Source organism: Sceloporus occidentalis, unplaced genomic scaffold, assembly GCF_023333645.1.
Source record: "Sceloporus occidentalis isolate IW3139 unplaced genomic scaffold, rSceOcc1.0.p SCAF_2, whole genome shotgun sequence".
Classification (NCBI taxonomy): domain Eukaryota; kingdom Metazoa; phylum Chordata; class Lepidosauria; order Squamata; family Phrynosomatidae; genus Sceloporus; species Sceloporus occidentalis.
The window spans coordinates 185358439-185386098 of NW_028316982.1; the positions used below are offsets into that span (position 1 = coordinate 185358439).

Sequence of the window (27660 nt, forward strand, 5' to 3'; positions counted from 1 at the left end):
CCAATGGAGAAAGTGTTCCATTTTTTTAAAATTAGAAATAGAAACAAATATTTTGAATTTGAAGAGAGCAGAAGACTGGAAAGGGCACATTTCATGACCTTCCATCTCTGCAGTTTCCCTGAATGAATCACCATCCCTACAGTTTCAATTAACCCTGTATAATAAAAATTCCAATACTGCCATTATGTATTTATTCAAGTGGGTTCTCAGCAACACATACAAATTACTTGGTGGAACCAAAAATGTGTCATTATTGTCCCAGTGGGCACCCCCTCCATTATGCATAGTCTGAAAGAAATGTTAGCTTGGTATGTGTTCCTTAAGCATTGTTAGTAGTTGCTGTTGTGAGCAAACCATATTAGGCTATCATAAAATTAGAAAAATTGTAACAGTTGTGAGTAAAGAGGTTATTTTCTCTGATGGTTGAATAATTATGAATACTGTACAAGGTGTTCTACCTGTATCTCTGCCTTCTATTTTATATTATATTGGGGTTATTAATTACAGGCCTAAAAATATGGAAGATGTATAAATTTCCAGTTCCAGGGATATGTTTCCCAGGACAAGACAGCTTAAGGAAAAGCACAAAAAGCTGAACTATTCTGATCACACTTTTGAGGTTCATATGTTTTTGATTCCTTTGTACTAAGAGTGATAAATAATGTTAAGATTAGATTTGATCATTCATTTATTTATTTATATTTCCATGGCAACTGAGGAGCATATTTTAGTGTTCAGTGTATCACATGTACAAACTTTGCTATGTAACTGTGATGTTTGAAAATACTGTACTTTTAAAAAAAATGTGAGGTTGAGCTGCTTTGGATTCTTCAGATAGTGGCAGTGAGAGTCTTAGTGGCCACATGCTTCTTCCCTGTGATTATGAATAGAAACTATCAGAGTCATTATTTAAATAAACTTCATTTGATTCATAAGCAATTGTAATGTTTGAAATATTAAAAAATTACAAAAATTACAGATATTAAGAACTACTTGTATTTTCAAAGAAAATCTTAAATAAGAGTTCTAATTCTATGTGTTTCATATACATTTTCCACTTTCTTGTAGATGCTATGGTTTATCCTAGTGATATATCATATGATACAGAAAGCTTATCTAGAGATAGCTGCATTGGCCATATATCAAGTACAATAATGTCCAAAACCCACAAAACAGCTATACCTTTATTGCGTCAACCAAAATGAACAAAATACATGATGCATGCTTTCAAAGTGCCACTGGCCTTTTCATCAGGAAAAGGTGTTAAAAATCAAACAGGGGAAAGAGGGGGAAATTGATGAAATGTTGTTATAAATAAAATATAAATTTAAAAGGGAAAAGAGAAGAAAGGAGGGGAAAGAAGGGTGAGGGAGAACAGGGCCTGATTAGATTGTGGGAGAGACATGGACATTACAGTATAAAGCAGCATCTTGGGTTGATTAGATCTGATAATTGAAGTGCTTCTGATCAGGAAATTATCCCACCTGGAATAATGATTCAGCCTATTTTGGCAGTGGCTGCATTCCTCTCCAAAAACTCTCAAGGGCTGCTTTCTTTTTCCATGCTTATGCAGAGGCCCTGGCAGGGTATATTTGTGATCAGTTTGGCCTGTGCTCAAGATGCATCTGTCCATAGGACGGTCAAATTTGCCCATGTTGACCTAGCTTGGTTTACATCCAGATTAGATCATTGCAGTAGTATAGATGCGGCAGCCTCTGAAGACTCTCTGGACACTTTATCTGGCTCAGACTATAGCAAGAAGAGTTTTGTTGAATGCTCATGTGGGGAAACAACTTCTTTTGTTTTCACTTACTAAACATTTTTCTCTTCGGAGGAGAGGACTGACAATCCTGCTAGTCTATGGAATTCCCTCCCGCTATATACCAGGGTGTCTTAATTTGATTCATTCCTAATACACCAATTCTTTAATGGTTTCTGTATCCCACTCATCTAAAGTAAGGCATAGAATATTCATTAAAAAGGCAATATTTTAGAGAAGGGGCTGTTGTTGGACAGTGTGGGTGATTTCAGGAATTACTCAGTGTCAGTTTCTAAAAACCTCAAATGAAACAGTTGCTGTCACAAGCCTCTCAGGGATCTTTAAAAAAACCCACAACAAACCTTGGTCAAATGTCCTGAATTCACCATAACCAAATTCAAAGTGTTTCACTTATCTTATAACATGTATCCAGTGTCCTTGCAGCTGTACATCTGTCTTTGTCACATCTACCTTCAAGCAACCCACTACCCATTTATGTATGTATTTGATTTATATCTCGCCTTTCTCCCAAAATGGGATTCAAGGCATCTAACTCAATTCTCTGACTGAAGTTTCTCTCTGCTGTCAGCATTAAAAAAATGTTGGGATTTAAAGCTTCTCAGAGCAATCAGAATAAATTTACTTGGTCTGAGGAATATTCAATCAGTTTCTTGCATTTTTCAGAGTCTGTCATGTAATAGCCGTCGTTGCACAGGCTTACAGTATAATCACAACACACTTGTTTAATTTACATTTAGACATTGTGTAAACAAACTGACCCACTCTTTTGAGCTGCCATTGCTGTGAGGAGAGAGATCTTCTGATAACCATCATGTTTTCTTCCACTCCCATATCCCCCACATATTAGGGGTAATCTGAGAATTCAGTTCGTTATTCATTAGTAATGAAAATCTAATTTGCAGACAGAATCGCCAAACCACAGAGGATTAAACTTAAAAGTTATTACTAGAAGTCATAGCATTTCCACAATGGCTGAAATTATGATGATTCTACTCTAGATTTAAAGCTCTACAATTTTGTCAATGTAATGTACTTTTCTCCCCCATTACTGGGTAATGTGAATGACTGTTTTGTTTTTTATTCAGCACTGCCCAATTTATACCAGCAAGTTACAAGCATTAATATTGATTCTTCAGATGTATTATGCCACAATTAAGTGTAGAGCAATTTGGAAATAAAAGTTCTTTAACAAAAGTTTGAAAAGTAGAAGGGAGAGTCTACAACAGTTGAACAGCTCTGACTGAGCTGAAAGTTAGAAGAATTTCAAACACAATGGGAAAGAACACAGTTCATAGTGTCCATTTCATAACAAGTACACACTTTAATGGCCAAGACCAATAGAAGCAAAATGGCAAAAACAGTTTATTTCTGTTAATTGCTCTCAATGATGTCCCACACCTAGGGTTGCCATAATGGAGGACCTCGAAACCGGGACAAATGTAGGACAAGGTTTGAAAATGTAGGACATTTTTTTTTTTAATTTCCTGGCTAGGAAATTAAAAAAAAAAGTCCTAGATTTTTAAACCTTGTCCTCCTCCTCCTCCTCTCGGCCTGAGAGGGAGCCTAGGCTGTCTCCCAGGCCGAGAAGGGCGGGGGGAAGCCTGGCATCGCGGAGATCGCCACGGTGCCAGGCTTCCTCCTCCTCCTCCCGGCCTGAGAGGGAGCCTAGGCCGGCTCCCAGGCCGAGAAGGGCAAGGGGAAGCCTGGCATCGCGGAGATCTCCACGGTGCCAGGCTTCCTCCTCCTCCTCCCGGCCTGAGAGGGAGCCTAGACTGTCTCCCAGGCCGAGAAGGGCGAGGGGAAGCCTGGCATCGCGGAGATCTCCGCGGTGCCAGGCTTCCTCCTCCTTCTCTCGGCCTGGGAGGGAGCCTAGGCCGTCTCCCAGGCCGAGAAGGGCGAGGGGAAGCCTGGCATCGCGGAGATCTCCGCGGTGCCAGGCTTCCTCCTCCTCCTCCCGGCCTGAGAGGGAGCCTAGGCTGTCTCCCAGGCCGAGAAGGGCGGGGGGAAGCCTGGCATCGCGGAGATCTCCGCGGTGCCAGGCTTCCTCCTCCTCCTCCCGGCCTGAGAGGGAGCCTAGGCTGTCTCCCAGGCCGAGAAGGGCGGGGGGAAGCCTGGCATCGCGGCGATCTCCGCGGTGCCAGGCTTCCTCCTCCTCCTCCCGGCCTGAGAGGGAGCCTAGACTGTCTCCCAGGCCGAGAAGGGCGAGGGGAAGCCTGGCATCGCAGAGATCTCCGCGGTGCCAGGCTTCCTCCTCCTCCTCTCGGCCTGGGAGGGAGCCTAGGCCGTCTCCCAGGCCGAGAAGGGCGAGGGGAAGCCTGGCATCGCGGAGATCTCCGCGGTGCCAGGCTTCCTCCTCCTCCTCCCGGCCTGAGAGGGAGCCTAGGCTGTCTCCCAGGCCGAGAAGGGCGGGGGGAAGCCTGGCATCGCGGAGATCTCCGCGGTGCCAGGCTTCCTCCTCCTCCTCCCGGCCTGAGAGGGAGCCTAGGCTGTCTCCCAGGCCGAGAAGGGCGGGGGGAAGCCTGGCATCGCGGCGATCTCCGCGGTGCCAGGCTTCCTCCTCCTCCTCTCGGCCTGAGAGGGAGCCTAGGCCGGCTCCCAGGCCGAGAAGGGCGGGGGGAAGCCTGACATCGCGGAGATCTCCGCGGTGCCAGGCTTCCTCCTCCTCCTCTCGGCCTGAGAGGGAGCCTAGGCTGTCTCCCAGGCCGAGAAGGGCGGGGGGAAGCCTGACATCGCGGCGATCTCCGCGGTGCCAGGCTTCCTCCTCCTCCTCTCGGCCTGAGAGGGAGCCTAGGCTGTCTCCCAGGCCGAGAAGGGCGGGGGGAAGCCTGGCATCGCGGAGATCTCCGCGGTGCCAGGCTTCCTCCTCCTCCTCTCGGCCTGAGAGGGAGCCTAGGCCGGCTCCCAGGCCGAGAAGGGCGGGGGGAAGCCTGACATCGCGGCGATCTCCGCGGTGCCAGGCTTCCTCCTCCTCCTCTCGGCCTGAGAGGGAGCCTAGGCTGTCTCCCAGGCCGAGAAGGGCGGGGGGAAGCCTGACATCGCGGAGATCTCCGCGGTGCCAGGCTTCCTCCTCCTCCTCCCGCCCTGGGAGGGCTCCTAGGCCGGCTCCCAGGCCGAGAAGGGCGGGGGGAAGCCTGACATCGCGGCGATCTCCGCGGTGCCAGGCTTCCTCCTCCTCCTCTCGGCCTGAGAGGGAGCCTAGGCTGTCTCCCAGGCCGAGAAGGGCGGGGGGAAGCCTGACATCGCGGAGATCTCCGCGGTGCCAGGCTTCCTCCTCCTCCTCCCGCCCTGGGAGGGCTCCTAGGCCGGCTCCCAGGCCGAGAAGGGCGGGGGGAAGCCTGACATCGCGGCGATCTCCGCGGTGCCAGGCTTCCTCCTCCTCCTCTCGGCCTGGGAGGGAGCCTAGGCCGGCTCCCAGGCCGGGAAAGAGGTGGAGGCTGCTCCTCATCGCGGCGATTGCCGCGGTGGGAAGCGGCCTGCTCCTCCTCCCAGCCTGGGAAGAAGCCTCGGCCGGCTCCCAGGCCGGGAAGGAGGCGGGGGCCGCCCCTCATCGCGGCGATCGCCGCGGTGGGAAGCGGCCTCCTCCTCCTCCCTGGCCTCGTGGAGGCCTTGAGGACCCCGCGGTCGGAGCTCCGACCGCGGAGCTGCCTCCAAGGCCTCGCTGGGGCCTGGGAGGGAGCGTCTCCGCGGCTGGAGCTCCAACCGCGGAGAGCCTTCCCAGGCCTCAGCAAGGCCTTGGAGCCGCCGCGGGGCCTGAGGTGGCCGCGGTGGGCGGGGCCGTCCCGGTTTGGGCCCCAAACCGGGCCGGGACCGGGACAGCACCGCCCAAACCGGGATTGTCCCGCCCCCCGGCGGGATATGGCAACCCTACCCACACCAGGATATCATCCAGTGCCGGGGGGGCGGGGGGGCAGGGTTTCTGAGGACAGGGCCGAAAGGGCACACCCTCACCTCTCTACCCAGCATGGCTTTACACATGAGTAAACCAGGGAAGGGAGGAAGGGGTTCCCTGGGCCTTTGTGTTACCCACAAATCTTAGGTTGTTGATGTTCCTTTCTTATATCTTCACTCTTCCTTCTTCTGAATCTAAACCCGCTCTTTATATGATATTTTCTGTATACAAGTTAAACAAGTAGGATGATAGAATGCATCCTTGCCTGAGCTCTTTGCAAATGGTTCCCAATTGCATATACATGAATATATATTGTATATTGTACAATTGTATATGCAGTTGTACATACAATACATGAATTATATGTCCCTCTTTTATAAAAGACTGAGTATCTCTTATCCAAAACGCTTGAGAGTAAAAGTGTTTTGGATTTTGGATTTTGTATGATTTTTGAATATTTGTATATACATAATTAGATATTTTTGAGATCAGATCCAAGTGTAAATATGAAATTCATTTATGTTTCATATACACCTGATATATAGACTGAAGATTATTTAATGGACAATTTTTTTTAAAGTTCATGCATGTGTACAGCAGAACCATCAGGAATACCCAATATGTAGTATAAAACTAGGCTTCTGCTAGAACTATTTTGCTTAGAAATAGTGAAATAATACTATACTAGTTCTAAGTGATAATTTTAATGATATGTTATCAGGATTTGTATGGTAAAAAGTGAGCTATAAGTATTAATAACAATGCTATATAATTTTGGTTCTTAGGACATTGCCCTATTTTCCATACATATTAAGTGATTTGAAAGCTATTGAACAATCTATTCAAACATTTATGTCATTATTTATTAATTTTAAATGACTTGGATATTCACAGTCCTGTCTATATAAATCCTCTACTTCTTTTGCAGCATGTGTGTGATGCAGAATTAAAGCTATTAAGTGGGCTGTTGAATGATAGAGATCACTGAGGTTTGCATTTAACAGTGCAATGCTATGCATGTTTACTTAGAAACACATTCCCATTGCATTCAGTGGTGCTTAAGTGAATATATAGGTGCTGAAAAATTTTTTGCATATACAAATGAGAGCCATGCTACTCCCTCCCCCTTTTTATATAGTTTTGAATACATATTTAAAAGGTCATGGTCAAGATAATTGTCATTGTTATTTTGGCATTGGGAAGACTGCACAGCAAAGAGTTTAGCATAGTTTAATATTCTGGTATATATAACCAAAAAACAGAGAGAAAACTTTTTTAAAAAGTACTGAAATTTCCTCTTCCAATTAGAACTTTTCTTGTGAAATAGGATATTTTTTCACAATCTATTCTAGCAAACAGATTCTGTAACAAAGGTGAAATATACATCTCATGTAGAACTACCACTGTGGCTTTCCCCAGTGCCACCTCTCTGCATTTGATTCCTACAAAAAAATACTTCAGTAGAGGGGAAATTATTTGAAGGTGCAATATGCAGAGAATAAATGACCTCTGTTTTTAAAGCAACAACAGCAGGGAACTGAATAACATTTTAGAATGATAAAGCAGATCAGAGGGGAAGATTCATTCAGTGAGATATGTTTATGGGGAGGAATTGTCAGCATTACTGTTACATGTTTATGGCTATAGAGGAAAAGGAGTTATGATCAAAATTCATAAGAAATGCCTTTAAATATAGAATTCACTCTCCCACTTGTAAATTTAGCTTTAATATATGGTATTTTATTTACTTAAATTAATCTCTGTTAATTTTGTGTGTTTTAGGACTGCACAGTATATGAAACAGAGAACAAAATTCTTCATGTGGTGAGTAGCATTTGTATTGTATAAATATATATTAACAGCAAATGCAGTTCTCCAATACCAACCCTTACGTAGCTAAAATACCACCACCTTCTTACCAGAGGGTGGTATCAGCAAGCTTAGGAGAATTTCAAGGTTTTACAGAAGTAAACAAACAAAAAAGTATGTAGAAGAAACCTTCCAAAGGATGAAAGTCTAAAGAAAGGCTAATAAAGTCTGTGTAGTTGGTTGCCATGGACTGCAGATTGATGTTGGGGACAGCTGTTGTCCAGGGAGAGAATTCCACATTGGCTTTGCCAGCCAACCAACAAAAGCCCTGTCCTGGTACCTGCCAGTCTGACATATGATAAAGCACAATTACTTATACAAAGTGTATGGGTCGAGTAGGTTTGTATGCTCCTAGGCCCTTTAACACCAGGGCTTCAAATTCAACTGAGATACACATTTATAATGAGTTAATGCAGGACCATAAGCTGATTGTCCTTCTCCACTGAGAATGTGTCTTTTGCTGTTTACTCTTATTTTGACTCTTTTCTCCATTGAGTCAAAGATCATGGAAGATTTTAGATTTTGGCCTACAAGAGCTAAATGTTTTCATTTTTGTAGCATTTCTAGGAGAGAGCCAGCATGTTGTAGTGGTTTGAGCACTGAACTATGCCCCAGAAGATCGGGGTTTGATTCCCCACTCAGCCACGTAAACCCACTGAGTGACCTTGAGTGAGTCATATCTCAGCCCTAGAAAGCCCCATGAACAGTTTTCCTTAAGGTCGCCATAAGTCTGACATGAAGGCACACAACAACAACAACATTTCACAGATGACATGCTACACTTTGGGCATTCTTTTGCAAATCTGATGTATGTAGATTTCTTTTTGTTCTTCTCCCAGAAGAGTTGCTTGTTGGGGTAAATTATTGTGTTACTTTTCATGCCGTCCTACTTAAGTTGGCTTCAATTCTGAATTCTTTTTTAAAATCCAGGGAAGCTTTTGCTGTTGTTTTATACAGGTTCTCTGAATAACCTTTGCCTTGTCTGTATATAGAATGAGAGTAGGGTCATTTTGTAGTGTTTTGGACAGCTGCCTACTTTTCTAAGCTTTCTAAGCTTTCTAATGATCATTTATTCAGAACTACTAGGTGAATATCAAAACAGTATCAGAATCCCCCCTCCATACACACACTGTTTGTTTAATTGCCAGTAGCATTTAGACTTTGGGAAAGCTGATTTTAGTAAACTTAGAGAAATACTGGGGGGTGGGGGTGATCCTATGGTCAGGAATATGAAAAGAGAAAGGAGTTCAAGATAGATGGGAGTTTCTTAAAAGGGAGATACTGACGGCACAATTTCAAACAGTTCCAATGAGGAAGAAAAATGAGAGATGTCTCACAAAACCAGGATGGATGACTAAGGAACTTTCAACTGACCTAACTTTTAAGCAGAACATGTATAAGAAATAGAAAAAAGGGGAAATCATCAAAGGGGAATTCAAACAAATAGCTAGCATGTGTAGAGGTCAAGTCAGAAAAGCTAAAGCACAGAATGAACTCAGGCTTGCTAGAGAGGTTAAGAACATCAAAAAGAGCTTCTTTGGATATGTCCACAGCAAAAGGAAGATGAAGGAAATGGTAGGGCCACTGGCATGGAGAAGACGGCAAAATGCTAACAGAAGACAGAGAAAAGGCATATTTACTCAACACTTTCTTTGCTTCAGTCTTCTCAGAAAAGGCAAAGGGTGCTCAACCTAAGGAAAATGGTGCAGAGGACAGAATAGGGGAATTTCAGCACGGAATAAGTAAAGAGATAGTACAGGAATACCTGGTTAATCTAAATGAATAGAAGTTTCCAGAACCAGACGAACTACCTCCAAGAATATTAAAAGAACTGGCTAATGTAATATCGGAGCTATTGGCAATAATCTTTGAGAACTCCTGGAGAACAGGAGAAGTCCCAGCAGACTGGAGGAGGGCAAACGTTGTCCCCATCTTCAGAAAGGGGAAAAAGAAGATCCCAACAATTATTGTCCAGTAAGTCTGACATCTATACTAGGAAAGATTCTAGAGCAGATCATTAAACAGAAAGTCTGTGAACATCTAGAAAGCAATGCCATAATCACAAAAAGTCAACATGGGTTTCAGAGAAAGAAGTCATGCCAGACAAACCTAATCTCTTTTTTTTGACAAAATTAGCAGCTTGGTAGATGAAGGGAATGCTGTAGATATAGTATACCTTGATTTCAGTAAGGCCTTTGACAGGGTTCCCCATGACATTCTTGCAAACAAGCTAGTGAAATGTGGGCTAGACAAAGTAAGGGTTACATGGATTTGTAATTGGTTGACCGGCCAAATCCAAAGGGTGCTCAACAATGGCTCCTTTTCATCCTGGAGAGAAGTGACCAGTGGGGTCCCACAGGGCTCTGTCTTGGGGCCAGTGCTATTCAACATCTTTATCAATGACTTGGATGAAAGAATTGGGGGCAGGCATACTTATCAAATTTGCAGAAGATACCAAATTAGGAGGAGTAGCTAATACCCCAGATGACAGGATCAAAATTCAGAATGACCTGAATAGACTAGAAAGTTGGGCCAAAGCTAACAAAATTAATTTCAACGTGGAGAATTGTAAGGTACTGTGCTTAGGGCAGAAAAATGAAATGCACAGATATAGTATGGGTGACACCTGGCTGAACGAGACTATGTGTGAAAGGGATCTGGGAGTCCAAGTTGACCACAAATTGAACATGAGTCAACAGTGTGATGCGGCAGCTAACAAGGCCAATGCAATTTTAGGCTGCATCAATAGAAGTATAGTGTCTAGATCATGGGAAGTAATAGTGCCACTCTATTCTGCTCTGATCAGGCCCCACCTAGAATATTGTGTCCAGTTCTGGGCACCACAATTTAAAAAGGATGTTGAGAAATTGGAGCGTGTCCAAAGTGACTAAAATGGTGAAGAGCCTGGAAACCATGCCCTATGAGGAATGACTTAGGGAGCTGGGTATGTTTAGCATGGAGAAGAGAAGGTTAAGAGATGATATGATAGCCCTGTTTAAATACTTGAAGGGATGTCACATTGAGGAGGGAGCTAGCTTGTTTTCTGCTGCTCCAGAGACTAGGACCCGGAGCAATGGATGCAAGGTACAGGAAAAGAGATTCCACCTCAACATTAGGAGGAACTTCCTGACAGTAAGAGCTGTTTGACAGTGGAACACACTTCCTCAGAGTGTGGTGGAGTCTCCTTCTTTGGAGGTTGCATGGCCATCCGTTGGGGATGCTTTGATTGAGATTTCCTGCATGACAGCAGGTTGGACTAGATGGCCCTTGTGGTCTCTTCCAACTCTATGATTCTATGATTTAGCAGAAAGATACAGGCCCTTGTTATTCTTTAAGTGGCAACAACGTTTAATAGAAGTCCTCCTAAATATGCCCAAATAACTTGTTGCAGCCGTTTCTATTGTATACTTTTAATCTCATTGCCAATGTGTTCTATAACTTTTTCCTGGCATTAAGGACACACTAGACTTTAAACACAAAGACAATGTGTATTGGATCACTTTCTACCTGTTTTCACCATCTTGTCTTTCATCTTCCTTTGTTTTCCTACGCACAGTAGGAAATCTAATCCTGAGGGTCAAGCAACATAAATTCTAAAAAGACTGATACCTAGGCACGAAAGGGGAAATGAAATGTAGATATGAGGATACAACTGTCTGTATTGATTACAGATAATGTAAAATAAACTGGTTAGTGGATGTAGAATTGTTAATAATGTATTCACTGTTTTCTTCATGTTAACTGACCTCAAAGATCCTAACCGGCGTTCTCTAGCATGAGGTCTATTTGACAGGTGCAGGATAAACTAATCAGGAATATTCCAATATCAGTCTTTGGAATTGCAGAAAATTATTGTTCTTGTCATATTCCCAATACAGGAAGAGCCTTGATTTGCACAAATATAAATTAAATTTGAAAAAAATCCAGCATTACTTTAATATTTCAACATTGGTCCTATCTGTGCAGTGTCCTATTATGGGCTTGCAATACAGAATATAAAGATTAAAGATGGAAAAAGTGCTCTAGAGTCTTGACAGAGCAGATGAGTAATTCTGCCACAGAGGAGTGAAGTTAAGCAGTATAGAAAGCACACTCATTTTCTAGTTACTGGACTTGAAGCTGGTAATCAAAAGTCCGTTGCATCTACAAATACCTCATAATGCTTTTCAGCCTCGAGTGGATTAATGATTCACCGGATCTGGTGCTCAAATCAGCTTATTGTCAGAGTCATCAAAGCAAAATACCTCTTCTTAACTAGATGTCCATCCTATGATGTTAACATAGTCTTGTACTTTTTTTTTTTGCATGCTAATAGGTGAGAGAGATGTATTCATTTTAATTAAGTAGAGGTAAAGGTAGTCCCTTGACATGAATGTCTAGTCATAACTGAGTGTAGGGGGCAGTGTTCATCGCCGTTACTAAGCCAAAGAGCCAGCGTTGTTCAAGGACTACTCCAGTGGACATGTGGCCAGCATGACTTCATGGAACACTGTTAAATGATACTCCAAATGTGTCCTGGCTTATTGCATATTTAAATATAATTATTTTGTTTCGATGCATGGACAATTTGCCTTGATTCTAATACATCTTTGGAATGCATAAAAGTATAATTTGCATGATAGGTAATGAAATAGGGCTTCAAATTAATTTTTCATACTTAAAAGTATTCCTGTAAATGGAGTGAGCAATGAAAGAAGTACACTTCTGTGTGTGTGTGTGTGTGTGTGTATTATTGATGAAGAATGTTTTCCTCTGGAGCATCTCTGCTTCTGCTTGCTGGACCACTTATCTCAAAGTCTTTGTAATAGAGACTGGATTGCTTTGCAATTCTTTTGTAGCATACACTGCTAAACTGTATATATCCTCTTAATTCTTAAGTAGGAAAATTTGACTAAAGCTTGGAGCAGTTTCACTGCTGCACTGACATGAGAGCTACCATCTTTTGGAGGATCCAAAGTTATGTGAGCAGCCCTTGTGTGGAAGTCCACACAAAGGACTTCCATCTGATTTAAAGTGGTTCTTCCTGTTTCATTGCAGCATTCTCTGCCCAGTAGTATACTGTGTGGGAAGGAGAGAGGCAAGGAGTAAGAGCCCAATTGTGTATACAGCCTTATGCTTTTAGTCCAGTCTCTTGTTTTAACCTAACAAAAATATTATGTCAGAAAAGGCTCAGAACTACCGTATTTTCCTGTGTATAAGACGACTGGGCGTATAAGACGACCCCTGACTTTTGAGAAGATTTTCCTGGGTTAAAAAGTAGTCTTATACGCCAGAAAATACAGTACTAGCTTCAAGCTGGAGGCTGTGTACCACACACAAAAGTGAATCAATATTTGGAGACAAGTGTGCACTGCAGAACTTAAGTAGCATCTTTTGCACTTCAGTCAACCATTCCAAGTCTCTTCATTGGAATAATAGAAATAGAGAGTTGGAAGAGTTTTCATGGGCCATCAAATCCAACCCCCTGCTCAATGCTTAATCTCCAGTTAATGCATCTCTAAGAGGTAGCTGTCCAGCCTCTTCTTGAAAACATTCAGAGAGGTAGACCTCACCACTTTTTCTAGACAATTGGTTTCATATCTCTTTATCACCCACATTGCTCTTCTCTGTATCTGCTCCAACTTGTCTTTATCCTGAAAATGAGGAACCCGAAACCAAATGCAGTACTGCAAATGAGGCCTGACTAGCATAGAATACAGGGGGACTACTACTTCCCTTGTTTTGCAAACTGTTTCTATTAACTCAGGCTAAAAGCATAGTTTCCAAGTTGTGGGAAGTAATAGTCCTACTGTATTACAGGTTGAGTTAGGATGATACAAGTTGTGTGTTTGTGTGTGTGTGGGATAGCAAATTGTGGATAGCAGCTTGAAAATATGTACCATGAGATCTGCTCAAATTGATTACATAAATAGATAGCTATCTGGAAAAGTATATGCCCCCTTCAGGATTTCTTTCTTACATGACATATCTCTGGAAACAAGAACCAATACGGAAATGTTGACAGCATTTAGGACCTATTGCCCAGTCCTGTCTACTGTTCAAAAACCAGCTTGTCTTGTAAAACTGATTTTCTAATATTAGAAAATATAGTATGTTGGTATAATTGTGTAATATTTCTAGAAGGAAATAAAGGATTATTACTTTCAAACTAAGTCTTCACAGAATGAAACCCATTAGCTCTGTGTCAGCCTTTAATGTCAGCCTTTCATCTGAACATAAAAGAAATGTTAACTTTTAAAAGGTTTTATATGATGACTGTTTGCTGTATTACTATTTTTCAGGTTTCTTGGTCTCTAATGGAAAATGTACGTGTTTTTTATTTATAGTGTAAAACTCTTTCTGGTGTCTGTGACCACATAATCTCGCTCTCATCTGATCCTCTTGTGTCTCAATCTGCTCACCTGGAAGTGATCCAGCTAGCAAACATCAAACCAAGTGAAGGGCTGGTAAGATGTATGCAGTTAATCAAAACTGTCATCCAAAACGAAAGCCATAAATTTTCTGAACAAAATCTTTATTCTAGCTGTGTTTTGGGGCAGTCAGATTCAGCACAAAGGACACTGCGTATTATTAACTTTTGTATAAAATTATCAAGGAAATTTAAAAAAATATTATGACATGTTTAACTACATGTTTGTACTGCAGTGGTCTTTTTTCATCCTAAATTTGGATACATGTTTAGATTCAGCTTTATTGAATGGATAACAGTTGTATGATTTATGGACGATATTTTTACTAAAGAAAGAGATTAGTCTGACTAGACCATGATCCTTAGCACATTTGGGAGTAAGTTTACAAACCTATGCCTACTTTTGTGTCCTTAGTGCCATTCGTGACAGGGAAGGGTTTCTAAACATCATGCTGCCACCTGCATTGCATGATGTAGAAATAATCCTGATTAACCTGTTGAAAGAACATTTTGTTATAAATAATAGTACTAATTAGAAGTAAAGTTTCTTATCTGTTCTGAGTATGTTGATAATGTTTTTATTTTTATTTCCAAAAGGCAGGTAAAACAATTTATATTAATTGAGCCATGCCAGGTCCCTGGTTTGCTTATTTTCATCATGCATATTTATGCAACATTTTTTTTTTATTTTAATAGCATTCTTCTCTGTCATTTAAAAGATTCCCTATAGGTTTTGATGCCTTCTAAATGTTTTCTAAATCTGACTCTACTTGATACACTTAGTTTGCTCCCAATCTGTCTTCCTTCTGTACTGCTATATGGGATGGCCCTTTATTCTTAATCTTGTGTTTGTCTCAGTGACATCACTGTAGTTAGAGGCCATTTTGTGTACCATTGTCTATTGTTTCCACTGTGTCATATGTCATAACATAATCTTTTGAAAACATTATTCCTTTCATGATTACATTGGCTATTCCTAATCCTTTCCTAATTCACTTCTCCTTTTGTATTTCTCTTCTTCCAGAAATACCCTTTAGGAGATAACCAAAACTGTTCTAATGTAAAATTTTGTTTCATGCCAAGGGTGTTTTTCTTCTCCTGACAGTTATCTGGATTTTTTTTTAAAATTGTATCTTCAGGTTTTTAACTCCTTAAAATATGTATTTTTCCACTTTTGCTGCAGACTGTAAACTCATTAGAGCAGAATCAGTGCTACCTATTTCATCCTATGTTATTCTGGGATTCTGTGACGTAGTAGGCAGCAATAACTTGCTGGTTATATAAACTATTTCCTGAAATGGTGGAAGTTTGCAATAATGTTTAGTAATGTGCATAGCTCTTCAGATCTTGATATGCTTATAATGGATATTCAATGGTATTTAAAGGGTCTTGTAGCATTTGTTACCTAAAAATGCAAACAAAAGAGATGTATTACCAAATATTTTGTAGAATTTTGATTTATCTTGAAGATATATCATCTATAGTCTCAGTTCTGTCATAATGGAAATTCTGACAGCCATTAGGAAATAAACAAGATGCTTAATGTAAATAAGATGCGGGTCAAGAAAGAAAAATAACATTTCTATGGCAGTATTGGAACTAAAAAAATTAGAAAAATTGTTGCAATGTTTTTATTGGAAACAGAATAGCAGAACTATGGGTGATTAAAAACAAGAGGGAAAAGATAAGAATTGGTCAGGAAATGATCAGCTGATTTTTTTTAAAGGTGCATTTCTGAATTTTTAATATTAGAGTACTCTGTGATATAATTGGCACAAACACTGAAACTTTTAGCTTTCTTTATTTAGAATGCCATTTGCAATAATAAAAATGTCACTAGAGAACTTTGCACAATATGTATGCTACTGGGGGTATTCTAGAACTATTGACTGATGTATACAAATCATAGACTGTGTACAATGCCTGAAATAAGAAATAGCCTGAAGAATTTTAAGAAGCAAGCAGAGAAAATATTCTAAGTGTTAAGGACCATCAAGATTAATTCAATATGATCAATTGACAGAGGCTTTGCAGCTGGGTAGTTGGATCATTGGCCAGGAAGTTAATTTGTTTTGCATTAATGATGTAAGTATAATTTACTTTCTAGAAATATGAATTGGACTGATTTATTTAATACGGTACATAAGTGCTTATTGATTCAGATTGTTGGCTTCCCCAGCTTCATGTGGGGCAAGCAACATGATTTTTGTGTTGTTCTTGCTGTTTTGTTTTTGTTTTTTAGAAAGCAAATTAACTTCTATCTACTTCATCCCTCAGTAATAGGATTCTGAAGTACATGGTGCTTGTATGTTCCTAAGTCTAGAGCTTGTATGGTCCTAAAGAAGAATGAACTCTATTAGTTATTTTGTTCTCAGTACCAATGACTCCACCTAGCTTCTTTATGCTACTATTGTCCAGTGTCATCAACAATCCCTGATGAGTTTTCACTGCCATCTGACAGGAGTATGGATGGAAAAGAAAGTAATCCATTTCTGTGATTATAGTAATAAAAACTAATTTGGAAACTCTAAATGATATCCAGGTGGATGCCTAATTTAAATATTACAAACAGGAAGAAACAAGATGGAATCAGGAGGGGATGTACCATGGAAAGTTCCAACTCTTTTGGATTTACTAGCTAAAAACCAACAGAAGTACAGGTCCAAGAGGATTGTCAGTATATAATTTATTTCTGAAGCATGATAAGAAAATAATTGGCTATATATTCAGGTTCAGTTCACTGTTTGTATAATCAATAAAAATAAAATATGAACAGGTGTTAACAGAACAGTGGTGGTAAGGAGACACTGTATTAATAACTATTGATTTTATACAGTGTATTGACAGTACAGTAATATTTAAGATGAACACATTCGCAATACACTTTGGTCCAGAAGTTCTGTTCCATAAGTGCATAAATGTACTAGTTTTAAGCAGCTTTGATCTAGACGGGAAAACATTATAAATCTGTGTTCCCTCTTACTATATTTTTCTGTTTAATTGGGTTTTCTTTTCTTTACAACCCAGCTAGCTAGTATTTGCATATAGAGAGATTTCCTTATTGCCTATTTCAATTTTTGTTTCTATTGTTAAATTAGAAATCATTACAACATTTCATTGCAACATTTTATAAGCTTCTTATAAGTATTGCCCATAAGTTCATGCACTCATGATATGCTATAATTTATTTTATAATTTATATAATGTAACTCTAAAACTTATATGCAGTACTTCTGTGAGACCAGCAGTTATTTTGCTTTTCAAGTTCTGCATAGCAACATAGAAATACAATCAATTCTTTCCAATTCTTTAGGTATCCAGAGTCTCCAAAATGTGAAATTATGATAGTTCTCCTTTAAAATGTGATGTTGGAAGTTGTCTATTTTTTGTATTGTGAATCACATTTTTTAGACAGGTATACTGTATTTTCTTTTATTCTTCATATTATAGAATTTGCCTTTGAATATTGGATACTCTTTTAATGTGAGATCCTGCCATCGTCTTCCAAAGGTGTTTCTTCCAACTGAGTGTGTGGGGTGTCTGTAGTATCTTTTGTTTACTGAAATATAATATATATTATCCATGTTTCTGACAATTTTTGGAATAAGTAGAAATTGTTTTTCCTCCAACTATAAGTAAATACAATTCTTTGCTTCAAGAAAAATATTTTACAGCTTATTCTTCTATATATGCCTTTTCACTAAAGCAAATATTAGGACTGTTTTTCCTCCCTGGAATTGGACTAACATGCTTGGCATTATCTCATCATAGTTTCATTATGCCCAGATTACTTTCAGAGTGCTGATATAAAACCATCTGTACACACTTATCCTGGAAAAGGGAATACATTTCATGTCACTGCTTTGAAAACTGATACATGTGCAATTTTTGAGTGATTCTGAATTTTTGGCTTTTTATGTATATGCCCGTATTCTTGCATAGCTTCAGAAAAAAAATTACCATCAATTAGCTCTATAATCTTAATCAGAAGGATGTTATTTTATAACTTAAAACAGAAAATGCTATAGACTACTAAAGATGATCATAACAGCTCTTTATCAGTGACATTTTAAGCTGAAATAACATGAGAACAATTATTTACTACCATATGTATATTCACTTGTACTATGAACTATCTGTGCAAAAATGGAATTAAATTAAAAATGAACCAGATTCTTAAGTTCCATATAGCAAGAATGTAAAGTCTTATTTTTCCACACAGACCACAGATCAGACTGTGTTGATATGTAGATAGGGGAGAACAAAAAGGACAAGATAAAAGAATAGCATCAATGAGCTATGGTGAAACAAGGCTGGTTTTCCTGTAGTTTAGTATTTGGTCCAAAATTAGCCCATAAATAATGACTATTTCCTCTCATAACAAGGGGTAATTTTGTGGTCTTGTATAGTAGCAGCTAAAATCTATGGCCTGAGGTGGTCTTGTCACTTTCCATTTGAAGGCTGCACTTGATACTAGAATATTTTCAGCAACAGTGACAAAAGCAATCTTGTCCCATTGGAGAGGTTGCCTCTACTATAATCAGTAACAGGTCTTGGTGTGTATATTGCCTCCAAGTTCATCGCTTCTTTGTCTGCCATCTTGAATCCATTACTGAACAGCCAGTTTGATTTATTATGCTCATGTTGTATTCTGAACACAATTTCCCTTATCTGATCATTGTTATGGAAACTGCTGTGTAGCAGATCCCACTTTTGGCTTCTATTCTCTAGATACATAATAAAGCTAGGTGGGACATGCACTAAATGCCGGCCTTGGAGCAGAGTGGGGACATGGTGACTGCACACTGGTCACTCCGACTCTGCCCCCACGCCTGACCAGATGGCGGGTGGTGTCATGGCACATATTCAACGCAGTGTGTACATGTGCTGTGCCGAAGAAGCAGTGAAAAGCCACGGCAGTAGCTAGGACACCCTTTCTGCGCCCCGATCTGGCCTTTCCACTTTTTGCAGCTTCTTTCTGTACCACGGAAAGCCCAGATCGAGGCCCTGGTGTGTAGTTGCTGTGGCCCCGATCCAGCGAGGAAACGGGCAACTGCAGGCCACTCCAAAGGGGCAGTCTGTTGAGTCCCTGAGTCTGCAAAAACGTTTGATATAACTGCTTTTGCTCAGCTAGTCTCAAAGGTGCTACAAGATCCCTCTGCATACTGGTTTTTGGTCTCTTAAGTGCTTGGTTGTGGGAAGATAGTTTGGAAATTGATCCAGATACAGTTAAATCTCTTTTTTCCTTTTTTATAGACGTTTGCCTTTATGAAGCATTTTTGGTTTGTAATCATTGACTGTAAAGGATAAGGGAGGAATGTTTAGATATTTCAGAAAAGAAAGTAGACTACCGTGTTATGTATGATGTGTTATTTGTTTGTGAATAGAATTTATCCTATATTTCTGCCTGTAAAAGAATATTCAAGGTAACTTAAAGAATTTAAGCAAACAAAGTAATTTTTAAAAAGACAAGAGATTTCCATATGAAGTTATACAGCAAATAAATAAATAAACACGTCCTACACAGCTCAGTAGCCCAAATGCCTAATTAAATTTTAAAAAAGCTTTATGTAGCAGAGTAAAAAGATAAAGAAGGGGTCGAAAACATAAAGAAGAAGGCACAATGAGTCTTTCAATGCAGGGGGTTCTGCAGCATACACCATTACAGCAATATGATTCTACTTTAACGTCCATGGCACCATTCTATGTAATCTTGAGATTGCAGTTTCACAAGGCGCTAGACCTTTCTTGCTGTGAATTCTAAATACCCCTTCCTAAACTGCAAATGTCATGATCCCATAGGATATTGCCATGGCAGATAAAGTGGAATCATAATGCCATAAGTATATAATGTGAAAAGTTCCCTAAGGTCCAAAACACACTCCAGAAAAATCCAGTTTGAAACCACTTTAACTGCCCCTGGCTCAATACTAGGGAATTCTGGGAATTGTACTTTTGTGAGACATTTAGTCTTCTCTGTCCCAGAACTCTGGTGCCACAATGAAATACAATCCCTAGGATTCCCTAGCACTGAGCCAGGGCAGTTAAAGTGGTCTCAAACTGGATTATTTCTGCAGTGTGTTTTGGATGTAAGAAGTCTCTCTTTCACATTCCAGCTATACCATACCTCTAATACCAGAACACAAAAGAGAGCCTTACTCAAGGCAAGGAGGAAATAATGTGAGACCAGGTAGTTGTTTAGTATAGTGGGCCCCCCACATCCTCAGAGGTTTGGTTCAAACACCCCATCCCTCCATGAGTGAGAGAAAACACAAGAGCTCAGACCGATATTAGTCATTGGCTAATATGGGGAAGGGTGATTCACAGGAGCTCTAGAGGGTGATGGCCTGCCTATACGGCAGGTTCACTGTATCTTGGTCCTAAGCAATTTAGAACTTTAGCCAACACTTTGCTTGTAATCAATCACGAGGCAGTGAAATTGTTGCCACAAAGGAGCCCCATGCTGTCAGTAATGTCCTGTTACCACTGATCAACAAGGTTATTAGAACAAATAACATTGTCATGACTAAATGCAGAGCTTTTAAAAATGATCATATACAGAAGCCTATCAACACTATAGGGTGAAGGAATAAATCTGTTACTTAGAAAATATTGTATAGTATTAGCGGGGTTTTGTAAAAGATTTTAGTGGAAGAGATCAACTATATTCTGCTCTTTAACTATGCTTGATCTGTTCAAGAATAATTTAGCCTTTCTGCAAAGCAATTGCTCTTTGATTATAGCTAGTCTGAACATTTTAAATTTAACTATGAAGTATATGAGAAGCATAGTTTATCCAGTGTTATAGAGCAGCTGGTGAATGAACTATTTAACAAGATATTGGTCAACTTCATTTAATTGTAGTATAGATCCATTGGTACCTGCTGGTTATATGTAAATTGCATGCATAATTCTCTTATTTTCTTCTAAATAATATTGTTTACATACACTAGATATCTTGCTTGATTCAGTTAGTAAGAAATTGTCACGTTTTGCTTTTTGCCTGAATTGTTTCATTCTTGACTGTGCAGTCTTTCCCTCCTTTTCTGTAAACCTATGTTACAGTAAAGATGTATTATATTTTAAACTATCTATATTCTGCTATTTATTTTATGGAGAAAAGTACATATTCCGATAAGGAAGCATTAGATTGATTTGTGCTGTTTTGTTTTATCCATTTATTTCTCTTTTCTTGAAGACTGGATTGTTAAGGATGTGGTAATGGAGTTGTCATCTCAAGAACTCATAGTAGTCTTAGTGGCACTGTAGCATTCTCTCCTCTAAAAGCTAATGTTCTCCATTTTCATATGCAATTCTGGCTTTACTTTTTAGTATATTGTCTGAAACTGTTTGTAGTGGAGTACTGTACATATAAATTCCATTTGTAAAAATGAGACTCTCTGGTTATATAAATATTATAACTCCATGCTAGGTAGTGCATATGAAACCTTTGACATATGGAAGCTACTTTAAACAGTGAGATATGATTTATTGTGGTTCGTGCTATTGATTTTGGGGACATTCTCATGCCATCATTAATCTGTCAAGATGATGAACCATTGAACATAAATTAGTCACACTTGCAGATCACTGCCACAACAATTGAAAGCCATCTGCATCTTATATGCATCAGTCAGTCATGAATATTTTCTTCTGCTAGAAACATGTTAAAGAATCCAGACTGGTATTCTAGTGACACATCATAATTGTTAACAGCCAGAGAGAGATTAGATAGGTGAACAGTATATGTTGGATGGCAATGGTTTGCAAACACTTTACAAATTCTTTTCCATGGTGTCTTTTTCTTAGGGTATGTACATTAAATCAACATATGATGGTCTCCATGTAATTACTGGAACAACAGAAAATGTAAGTATTGTTCATCAGGTTTGCTGAGGCTTGGCATTTTAAATTTAACTCTGGATTGTGCATCCTTCTCCCTTTGCTTGCATACATGTGTATTAAATGGAAAAGATGAACAGCATATTTGGGGTAGGATGAGCTGTACATGGGCAACAAGGTTTGAAAGAACCTATATTAAACTGAGAAAGTTAGTTTAAATTTGTTCTTGCAATCCATACACATTATTGACTTTGGTAAAGAAAGGAAAAAGAATTTTGTTATCAGTTTTGTTGTGGAAGTATTTATATATATATATATATAATATATATATGCCTGAGAACTTTGCTACAGTTTTCTGTAGTGCAGTGCAATATGTTTCCATTTTAACTACTTTAATATTTAATCAATATGTTGGCAGTATTATGTGAAAATCTTCAGTTTTTGGTCAACAAAACGGTGACCAGAAAAGGTGCATCACAAATAAAAACTGTCCTTCTGTAAACATGATGAGTCTTCCCACTCCTGTACCTGAAGCTGTAATTTGTGTCAAAATGTTTTATACCTAGATTTCTTTTATTTTGTCTTATTAAATTTTTGATGCACATTTTTTTCTTATTTTGTCACTGTCCACTTTAATTTTCAGCAGGAAATAAAGTTATCTTTAAACTTAGTAAGCAAATATTTCATTTAAAATACTTTGTAAATGTCCAATTCCTGTTGTTTTAGTTTTACAACTATCTTAGATCTTACCAAGTTTGGGGTCTTAGAGTGGTCACCAACATACATTAACTCATGGATCTGGGATCCGTGCCCTCGAATAACTGCAGAGGGGTGACCTCCGCTATTTCCAATGGTGCATGTGCCCAGGCCTATGAGGCTTTAATACGCACAAGCCTTTTGGGGGGGGGGGTCTGGAACAGATTCCCCATGAGAATGGAGGGCCAACTGTAATCCAGAAACATTAGTTTTATATCTGTCCAAACATGTATATAAAGAGATAGCGTAATCCTGCTTCAGCTTCTTTCGAAAACAACACCCCTGCCTATGTTAGTAATGTTTTTATGAGAGGTGTAGGGGAAGAGGATATTCCACCCCAAACCCATTAATTAGTGTTGTGCTAGAACAGGAGTGAGCAAAATAATCCCAAGTCTTTTATGGAACTCCTCACACCTCAGGGCAGTTTTTTAAAAAAATGATACATAAAAATATTTTTCCATTGCAGGGGACTTCTAAGAGCAGTTAATTTTATCTTATATCAGATTGGGGCAATTGCTGAGTATCTGTGGCTCTCAGTTATCAACCCCTGCAGTATAGTTTCAGAAGTGCTTTTTTGCTTTCACCAGAGAATAGACTCTATTTTATTACAAATCAACCAATTAAATTTCAGCAGGTAAAGCTGTGGAGGCCCAGGCCCTTCAAATCCACCAACTCCAGTAGCCATCTTAGAGCCAACCATAACTTTTCTTGTTTTCATATTTCCCTAGAAGTGATATGGGACCTCAAGATTATTTAAAATTCACCATCAGTAGATTTTGCATATTTTTTTCACAGTTAATATGACCACAGAGGGTTCTGTACAACTCTTTACACAGGCCTTTCTTGCAGGTTGAGCATAGCAATGTAGAGTCCTCACCTGTGTGCATTCTTTGTTCCTTAATGATTGCTTGAGATGAGGTAATATGCTGTATCTAGTATCTGTCCAAAATATGTATATAAACAGACACCATATACCTTAACTCAGCTTCTTTAGCAATCTGGTTACTTACATGGCACCTATGTTGTGATGGAAGATATACCACAGTGAGACGTTCCTCTGAATTGTCATTTCATCTGACTGACACTGAGACTTTTCACTTAGTTTATTAATTCGGCTTGCCTCTCCTGGTTTAAATTTCAATTCCTGATCTTATCCTAAGGGTTTTGCCGCTGAATCTGCCACCCAAATACAGCCTGGGTACATTCCCGCTTCCAGAAGCATTCTAGTGGCCATTTTCTTAAGCTGGAAAACTGCCAGATCTGAAAAGAGCTGCACGGAGTGTTCCTGGAAGCAGTGATGCACCCGGGCTATATTCGGATGGCAGATTTGGCAGCAAAAACCTTCCGATAAGATCAAGGTGTAGCCCAAATTGAAATTTAAACTGGGATAGGTAAGCCGAATTAATAAGACAAGCAATAAGCTCCATTGACCGGTTACAAACATAGATCTGAGTCCATGCAACTTCGAGTCCATGAGTGAGTTGCAAGTATGAATGGACAATCACACAAGTAATTACATTTACCAGAGTTACAAATCTGTGGCTAAACTGTGTAGTTTCCCACAGCTTGTACACGTTACTTCTTTGATTGTGGCAAGTATCAATATGGTAGTAATACACATTATAAAACCTTCCCAATTGCTTTGTTTCTTTAAATTGATTATCAACAACATATTTGACTATTTATAAAACATCTGTGCAGTGCTTGATAAGTGTATTTTTTTTTCACTTAAAGCTGTTGGTATCTGATACTTAAGGCTTGTAAACTTCTTGAAGGAAACTTTTTTGGCTAATTGTACACTCTTAGGAGTGTGGTTTGCCATTTTTTGGGAAACAAAAAATGACCAGCTTCTAAATCAGACTCTGCTGGATGGGGGCAATACCTAAAGATGACAAATTGTCCCCCTCCCAAGACTTCCTGGAATATGAATTGCCATTTATAATGGGATGTCGGAGATTCCAAAGGAAGTACATTCTGCATTGTACAGACTGACAGCTCTCAGAAGTCGACAGCTATATAAGCTTACTCAGCCTTAGCTTATTCCTTGGTGTTTTTCCTCTGCTGGGTACATAAATTGCTGGATTGTTAAACTGATGATAGCTATCAAGATAAGTCTTGTTCTCCTGTTTTTCAAATTATTACTTATTTACAAAACAAATGGAGACAATTCTGTGTAGTGCATGTGAAATTCTTTAAAAGAATAAGGCAAGAATATGCACTGCTAGCTATTGGGAGACATGATAATAATCAACATGTGTTATTAAATTTTCATGTCTGTTAAGTCCTCAACAACTTGGAGCCAACAGAGCTCATCTCAGTTTAGCAGACAAAATGGGTTAGAAATATCTGCTCTCAGATTTAGTTTCTGAAATTCTGGAGAATATATTTGTAGCTTTGTGAGGGGAAGGATACTGTAGTTTTTTATTAGCATACAAACCTTTTAAATTAAATGGGGTATCTTGATTAATCAGAGTGAGATTTTTAAAATAACTATAATTATATTAAAATAAACTATTTCCAAAAACTGTGTGTGGTATGTGCCATTTTAGAAAGGTTTTTTAATTTCTTACACCTCTTCATGTCTGTTATGTGCACCATCTAAAGCTTCAGAACTATATATAATTCCCTAAAACTGACAGCAAGAATTGACAAGATTTCATTATCGGGTGACAGCTCTACCATTTGACAAGTAAAAAATTCACCTGTTTGCTTTAATCCCATTCATTTCAAAAGGATATTGGGATGCTTCATTTTCTTTGGATTTTCCCTTTGACATTATAAAAGAACCCCAAACCCTTATATTTTAATCTGCAAAATTAGTGCAATCCTTAAAGCATTTGAGACACAATCTACCCCACAGTGAACACTTCTAAAGTGCTTTGATTTTAAAGTGGAAATGTTCATTCATGCTAAATCTCCCTTTGAAATTAATGAGACTTAACTTTTTAACTTTTGTTCTGTTGTTTTGCATTTGTTTTTGCATTTTTATGAATTACCCGGTCTCCAATACACAAGCACTAGGAATCAAAATATGCTTTCAGATTATAGTACTTGAACTCTTTGTGTTCTGAATTTTTCAAGTGAAAACATTATAATAAAATATGTATGTATATGTTTTCCTGGAGTAAATAAGTATTTATTAAACTTCAGGACAAATATATTTAAAATCCATTTGAAGTAATCAAAATTTCTTAGTACTGGGGAAATTTTGTGCAGTTCATAAAAAAAAAATCCTAGTAGTAAAAGCTGAAAGGGGTGTTTTCTGAGTGATAAACAATTTTGTACAAGTAGTTTTTAGAGTTACTATATACAGAAGACCATTTCCACATTAATTTATTTAATGAAGGACTTCTTTGTGTTTTATGTAGAATACACAATGTATAGTTAATAATTCCAGGGTGTGTTCTAGAGTTTCACATGGCATGCATGTACGCATATTGTGTCTATTATACACAGAATGGAACAGAATATACTCGATATATCTTGTGCAGTGGATGAAAAGGTCAATCATGGCAGAATAGCTGTCTTCTGAATGTACAAAGAATTGTAGACTTGGAAGGTATCCCAACATCATGTAGTGCCAACCTAAGCTAATAGAAGAATTTGTAGCTAGATCATCCATGGCAGATTACCATCCAATCTCTATTTAAAATCTTCTAAAGAGGATGAGTCCACCACATTCTGAGATTATCCAGTTCCACTGTCAAACAGCTCCTACCATTGCAGTGCTCTTCCAAATGTTTAGCTGGAATTTCTGTTCTTGTAATTTTAATCTATGGGTCAAGTTCTACCCTCTGGAGCAACAGAAAACCATTTTCCTCCATGTTCCATGTGACAACCTTTCATCCAAGACATTTGTTGAACAACATGGAGCCTGGAACAAAACCTTGTAGGATCACTTTTGTAATTTCTTTGACAGTCTTAGGGTTCAAACTGTCAGTCAGATAGAAATCAATCTAACGTTTTTATAATCTAGTTCACACTTTATGAAGTTGTCAGCAAGAATAGAGGATCTTGCTAAAAGTCCTGCCAAAATCAAGATATGTTACATCAATTGTATTTCCCCTATCTACCAATATATAACAATAAAACCCAGATACAATTACTGTATTATATCATGCTTTTTTAAAAAAAAAGTGAAACAGATGCTGTGTGTTAGTAATCACAAAAAATATTTCAAAAGTGTTCACAGACTGACTGCCTAGAATGTTCCTTAGTATTGACAGCCAACTGACTGGTCAGTAGTTGCTTGAGTCCCCTCCCTGCCACCTTTGCTTTTTGAAGATAGGAAAAGCATTTTTCCATCTCCAGTCTGCAAAGGTCCCCAAGGATTCAGGCCAAATATAAAAGGAGAGGATTCACCAGAAGCATTGTCTTGACTGCCCAATGTTCCCTGGCCTCAATAGAGGATAAGCGCCAGCTGCTTGGCTCAGTGAAAGCTTCTTGATGAGGAATGTCAGAGAGAGAAGGTTGGTAAAGAACTAGAGAAGTGATGGTGAACCTTTTCGAGGCTGAGTGCCCAAACTGCAACCCAAAACCCACTTATTTATTGCAAAGTGCCATGTCCTTCTGGCTTTCTAGTAACAAACTCTGGCAAACTCTGTGCTGGGACGATGGCACATGTGCCCACAGAAAGGGTTCTGAGTGTCACCTTAGGCACGTGTGCCATAGGGTTGCCATCACTGAACTAGGGACTAGGGAGAACCCAAATGTCAGAACTTTCAAGAGACTGGAGGTAATATAGAGTCAGAAAGGAGCAGATAGGATAGCCACAATGCATCCAGGCTGGAGCTTCTGTAATTTCAGTCCTTAACAGATCTTGGAGGAGGACAAGCTCCATCAGATAGGATAAATGTGCCTTTTCTCCCTCACCTCTCTAACTTCAACTGTTAGTTGCAGCCATCCCCTCCTGACAGAGCTATTGCCTCATTAAGCTGTGCTGCAGCCTATTTAATTCCTCTGTAGGGGATGCTTCTTCCAGAGATGTAGAAGCTCAGAGTCTGTAACATTTTCCTAATCCAGGGGTGGTGGTGAGGGGGGAATGAATCCCTATTGGTGGCCCTGTCTTTTCTACAGCTTTAGCCTCAATTGTCCTTGAAGAGGGCTTGTAGCAGT

General features: G+C 39.4%; 1 protein-coding gene across 5 annotated transcripts in view; it reads left to right on the top strand.

Moving 5' to 3' along the window:
* LOC149319447 (connector enhancer of kinase suppressor of ras 2) overlaps positions 1 to 27660 on the top strand; it is a 197707-nt gene that overhangs the window by 47348 nt on the left and 122699 nt on the right. For 3 of the 5 annotated variants that reach the window (XM_089511732.1, XM_089511734.1, XM_089511736.1), the window contains exons 5-7: positions 7452 to 7493; positions 13865 to 13984; positions 21757 to 21816. In XM_089511732.1, coding sequence (XP_089367858.1) covers positions 7452 to 7493; positions 13865 to 13984; positions 21757 to 21816 — 222 coding nt within the window. The remainder of the gene's footprint in view (positions 1 to 7451; positions 7494 to 13864; positions 13985 to 21756; positions 21817 to 27660) is intronic. The other 2 variants (XM_089511733.1, XM_089511735.1) reach the window with 1 other exon arrangement.